Genomic DNA, 6,053 nt, shown 5'->3' with positions numbered 1-6,053 from the left:
CTGCTCGTGGCTTGGACTGGCGTACGCTTTGTTGGGTTAAAAACTGGCTGGATGGCCGGGCCCAAAGAGTTGTGGTGAACGGAGCCAAATCCAGTTGGAGGCCGGTTACTAGTGGAGTCCCCCAGGGCTCGGTACTGGGGCCGGTTCTCTTTAATATCTTTATCGATGACCTGGATGAGGGGATCGAGTGCACCCTCAGTAAGTTTGCAGATGACACCAAGTTAGGTGCGTGTGTTGATCCGCTCGAGGGAAGGAAGGTTCTGCAGGAGGATTTGGGTAGGCTGGACCGATGGGCTGAGGTCAACTGCATGAAGTTCAACAAGGCCAAGTGCCGGGTCCTGCATCTGGAGCATAACAACCCCAAGCAGTGCTACAGGCTGGGAGATGAGTGGTTGGAAAGCTGCCTGGCAGAGAAGGACCTGGGAGTACTGGTTGATAGGCAGCTGAATATGAGCCAGCAGTGTGCTCAGGTGGCCAAGAAGGCCAACAGCGTCCTGGTTTGCATAAGAAGCAGTGTGGCCAGCAGGTCTAAGGAGGTGATTGTCCCCTTGTACTCGGCTCTGGTGAGGCTGCACCTCGAGTACTGTGTTCAGTTTTGGGCCCCTCGCTACAAGGACATGGAGGTGCTCGAGAGAGTCCAGAGGAGGGCAACGAAGCTGGTGAGGGGTCTGGAGAACAAGTCTTACGAGGAGCGGCTGAGGGAGCTGGGGTTGTTTAGCCTGGAGAAGAGGAGGCTCAGGGGAGACCTCATCGCTCTCTATAGGTACCTTAAAGGAGGCTGTAGAGAGGTGGGGGTTGGTCTGTTCTCCCAAGTGCCTGGTGACAGGACGAGGGGGAATGGGCTAAAGTTGCGCCAGGGGAGGTTTAGGTTGGATGTTAGGAAGAACTTCTTTACTGAAAGGGTTGTTAGGCATTGGAATGGGCTGCCCAGGGAGGTGGTTGAGTCACCATCCCTGGAGGTCTTTAAAAGACGTTTAGATGTAGCCCTTACTGATATGGTTTAGTGTAGGACTTGTTAGTGTTAGGGTTGAGGTTGGACTAGATGATCTTGGAGGTCTCTTCCAACCTAGACGATTCTGTGATTCTGTGATTCTGAGCTTTATCAATATGAAATTTAATTACTAGACTGCAATATAAAACAGAAAAAAGTTTTTTCAGTATTAAGAATGTATTTAATTGAAAGTAGCCTATCATTATTAACAGCTTGTATATGCAAGTTTTTTGTGGAAGGCATGCTCATGTTAGTATTATCCAAAAGAGCCCTGCTGAAACATTAACCTAGATAAATAAGGGCTGCATAATGAGCAACTATGAAATACCCTGTGTTTTGCATAGGCACCTGATAGCTTAGTCCTGTAAAAGATGTGTTTTTATCCAACAGTTCATCTTTCAAAAGCCATTTCCATCAAACAGTATTTGACATCTATCCCCCAGCTCTCCCTGGAGGAACTGTGAGACGAGGATGGCGTGTCCCTGGCAGGATGCTGGTCTTTACTCCCTAGACTTACGAAATTCATTGTCAGGCTAAAGACCTCTTTGTGTTAGATGTCTTAAAGGTGACCACGCTTTTTGGGATTGTGTAATGCATCTCCTTACAATTCTGAGCAGAAAGATTGTTTAACTCTTCTGCTAGCTCCATTTTCCATCTGAGCAGAGAAAGTCTGTGAAACAAAACTGCTGTAAGTTCAAAGTACGACCAAAATGATGTGATGAATTACTGGAGCTAGAGGGTACATTTCCAACCTGAAAAATTGTTTGAAATAGTTTAAAATTAAAGAGTGCTGGGGAAGTAGCAGGCACCTGCTAGTTTTTTCTGCTCATGGGAATGTCATGTGTAAATGTGTTTTCCTCACATACAGATGGATTTGAATGAAGCTGAGGAAATGATTTCTAGAGTAGAAAACCTGTACAAGCAACCTTCTTTCTGGAACCTTCTGCGTTCACTCCCTCACCTTGAATCGAACAACTTTTATATGGAGGATGGGTTAGCTGCTGTCGGACAGTTTCTGGAAGTTATTAAAAAGTAAGTACTCTTAAAAGCTTAAAATGCTCTCCTTTAGTATTTTACCTGAAATTCTCATTCTTTTAACAGGATATTTAGTATCAGCATCCTTATCAGGACAAGGAAGGTGGCATTTTTTTTCTGTTGACCAGATACTGCTTTTATAGCGATGTGGTGGGAGTTTTCACCCATTCTGAGCCCTTCATAACTGTATTTCATCTCTGTCCAGCTCAGCAGTGATTCCCTAAGAGTTTCAGGGAAGGAGATTCATGTTAGCAATGGCCTTAAACTTTGTCATGTGCTTTGGGATTGTTCAAAAGATTGTCTACATGTGAATATAAGAAAATCACAGCTTGGATTCTAATCAGCTTAATATCTATGTAGCACCCTGTATCAGGAAAATGACTCCATTTGGTTTCTCAAGTCTCTTGCTTCTCTTGCAAGAGATGAAGCATTAAGAAAAAAAACAGAGGACTGTATTCTGCATGTGAAAGTTTCCTGCCTCAGGTGAAGGACAGCTAGATTCAGAGGAAGATATATGGTATCAACAACACAGAATACAAATACATCCATCTGGGATGGAGTTAGTTTTCTTCGTAGTAGCCCATATGGTGCTGTACTTTGCATTTATGACTGGAACAACGCTGATAGCACGCCAGTGTTTTGGCTGTTGCTGAGCAATGCTGGCACAGTCTCAAGACTTTTTCCTTATTTTCCTCTCTGCCTTCCAGTAGACAGGCTGGGTGCAGGCAACGAGTTGAGAGGGCACACAGCTGGGAGAGCTGAGCGAAGAGAGCAAAGGGATATGTATTCCATACCATATAATGCTATGCTCAGCAGTAAAGGCTGAGGGAAAGGAGGAGGAAGCAGGGGATTTTTATGATTATGGCATTTGTCTTCCCAAATAACGTGCTGAGGCCCTGCTTTCCAGGAAGTGGCTGGACATCTGCCTGCTGATGGGAAGTAGGGAATTATTTCCTTGTTTGGCTTTGCTTGCATACACAGATTTACTATTAAACTGTCTCTGTTTTGGTCCTTGAGTCTTCTTGACTTCTTTGTATTTTCCCTGTCCCATGGGAGAGGGGAGTGAGCAAATGTGTGGGTGCTTGAGTGCCAGATGGGTCAACCCACAGGTAATTAACGATGGGACGAGACTTGGCTGTTTATTTATTTATTTATTTATTTTAAGGCTGGTGTCCTTCAGAGCCCTTCAGTTTTCTGTAAATATTCCAATAAGTAAAGCAAACCATGAAAACCAATGCTTACCTCTTGACTGTCCTCAGATTTCTCACATACATTTCTAGGTAGAGGTTCAGGCAGTATTTAGCCAGCAGAAAGGATCCTAAACTTACAACTTCTCTCACTTCCTGAGCTGTACTATCTTTGCTGTGCTCTCAGAGGTATCTAGTGGAGACTAGCCCACCATGAGAAAAAGAGACACAAAAAGCAAAGCCAAGCCAAGGGTTTACAAAAAACAACAACATAAACTTTTTTTTTTTCATTACCTTGTGTTTTATGTCCCACAGTTGACAGGGTTAATTGACTATCTGGTTGAACAACATGTCCTAGTTCAACACTTTTCACACCTATTCAGATAACTTAAACGGTGTTGCATTTTTTTCTCATATTGTTGGAAATACGTGTTACTGCAACTGCTGATCCAGTCTAACGATGCTGGATTTTTATTTGCTTAACAGAGGAATATGCTATGGGAAATAACTAATAAATTTGACTTAAACTTTAAGTAGTAAATTATAGCTGTGTTAATGTAGATTGTTTCCCAGTAAAGGGAAAACTGGGAGTTGTAAGACATTCAACAGATATATTTTTATCAGTGTTGTGTAAAGTGCTTTGTTTAATTTGTTGTGAGAGTAAGTCTTCTGTTGCTTTAAATGTGTTTTGCTTCTGCAGGTTGAGTGGAATAAGCCAATGCTTATTTTATTGTCCATCCCATCGTCTTGCTGTAGGGATGACTAGGAGAATCCTAGTGCTGTTTTTGCTCTCTCTTTTTGCTCTCATTTTTAACTCATGTCTCCTACCCTGACTGTCCCTTCTCCCTGAGAACGTTGGTGTAGTATTTCATATCCTTAGTGAACACTGAGTAAAACTCTAATTGTAAAATCTCACTTTTTTTTTTAATGAAAAGAATAACAAAAGATCAGTTTATTCAGCAATAGCTATGTATTTTAGTATTCAGTTGTTTGAGCTTCATTTTATTCCACCAAGCCCTTTCAGTTCTGTGTGTATGCAGAGCTTGATTTTTGTTTTACTTTCAGTACCTTAGCATCATTGAAGGATTTAGATGTGATGCCATTTGGCCAGAGTTTCTATGAAGTCGTGAAAATCGCACTGAATTTAACTGCTGAATTGGTACAGGATAGGAGCTTGGAAGGTAAGGAATTTGCTTCAGATTATTATTATTATTATTTTTGACATAACTTGTAAGCATGTTGCAAATCGTGACAGCAGTAACTCTGAATTCCTGCTAAATTCCCAATGTAAATGGTCCAAGAATTGAATGATGTCACTCATTTCTTTATTGACCTGTTTTTTAAACACTAATAACTACATTTCATCAGACTATCACAACTGCAAGGCCTAACATATCATGTTTAGAATGATCTTTCAGTGGTGAATTTTAGAGAGACTAAATCACTACAAAGGACAATCTCTTCCATTTGATAGAAGGATACACTGTTTTTTTGGACATGCATGTTATGTCAGTCTTACTTTAAAGCTTTATTCTTCTGTTATCACAAATTCTAGTCTTAGCTGGAGGGCTACATTTTCACTTTCTGCTGCTTGGTTGTGGGAGATGTGTTTAACTGGAGAAGGTAGGCTGGGCACAGGACAACTCCTCAAGATTAAGGTCAGGAATAGGTTTCATTGGCAAATTTCCTGAAGACGTACAATTAGATTCTATGTGCAGCTGCTGGCTCTGCATGGAAAGTCAGGCCAAGAAATGTACGTGGTCTAAATCCCCCTCCCACTGTCAAAAACAAGACTGAAGTGATAGAAAGGTAATATGTTTGAGCCCCTATACAGAGGGTGGACTTTAATTCCCTGGGCCTCAGCTCAGGTCACTGCTATTTGTTCTTTCGTGTACTTTACAGACAGCTATTCAAAAGAGAAATGAGTGACAGGTGACCTTAAAGTATAGTTTGTGTGTGTCTGGCTGGCATTTTTGACTTGCTAGTTGCCTCGCAGCTATGGCAAATGTTAGGAAGCTGGAAAAGCTATGGCCTCTTAAATATATTTTCATTCATGTAGTGTTACAGGCTTATAAACTCAAAAGAAGTGTTGTGTACAATATATTCATGTCACCAAATATTCAGATATTTATGACAAATTAGTATTTAGCTTTAAAATAGAGAATACAGAAAGTTTAATGCCAGTAAGTTGATTTCTAGTGCAATTAATAGGTACGGTGACAGCAAAGTAGGCAGACCATAGTGTGCTATCTAATTCTTATGGTAGTATTCTGTAGTGACGTGGGTTTCTCTGAGAGCTAGACAAGGCTTTGTGTGAGCTGGGTATGTACTGTATCATTAACCCTGTCTTCACTGGTACTGCTTTAAAGCTAGCTAGAACAAAAGCAATGTAAATCGACTTGCTTTTCCTGCATCTCACTGCATTAGAGGTATGACATACTGTCCCTCAGAAAGCTTTCTGATTTGAATCACCAGGTACAGAAGCAGTGTCTTTATGCAAACCTGTTTACAGAGTGCAGCTAGTATTCTCCTAGTGCTCTTCCTCTCAGCAATAAGTCATTTTCAGCCCATATACGCACATTTGCACAAATGCATGCATAATTGGACACCAGTTCAGAATGGCACACTGCTGCGTCTGCTTGCAATCACTGTGTAGGGCCTCTCATAATGATCCTATCAACAGCTGGTGACATACCAACAGATTAGCTGACCTTGCCATATTTCTAATGCAACCAGGGATTTTATCCTAGTGAAATAGGTGTTCAGGTGCACACTTATTCTCTTCAGAAAGCTGGAAATACTGTATTTGGGTCTCATCAAGTCTGAATCATCAAGAAACA

General features: G+C 41.6%; 1 protein-coding gene across 1 annotated transcript in view; it reads left to right on the top strand.

Moving 5' to 3' along the window:
* Positions 1–1,736: 1,736 nt before the first annotated feature.
* ABCA13 (ATP binding cassette subfamily A member 13) overlaps positions 1,737–6,053 on the top strand; it is a 181,285-nt gene continuing 176,968 nt past the window's right edge. The window contains exons 1-2 of the mRNA XM_083822790.1: positions 1,737–2,023; positions 4,279–4,394. Of these exons, the coding sequence (XP_083678916.1) occupies positions 1,839–2,023; positions 4,279–4,394 (301 nt within the window). The 5' untranslated portion in view covers positions 1,737–1,838. The remainder of the gene's footprint in view (positions 2,024–4,278; positions 4,395–6,053) is intronic.

Source organism: Anser anser (genome assembly GCF_964211835.1).
Source record: "Anser anser genome assembly, chromosome: 2".
Lineage (NCBI taxonomy): Eukaryota > Metazoa > Chordata > Aves > Anseriformes > Anatidae > Anser > Anser anser.
This window is presented reverse-complemented; position numbering and strand designations above follow the sequence as displayed.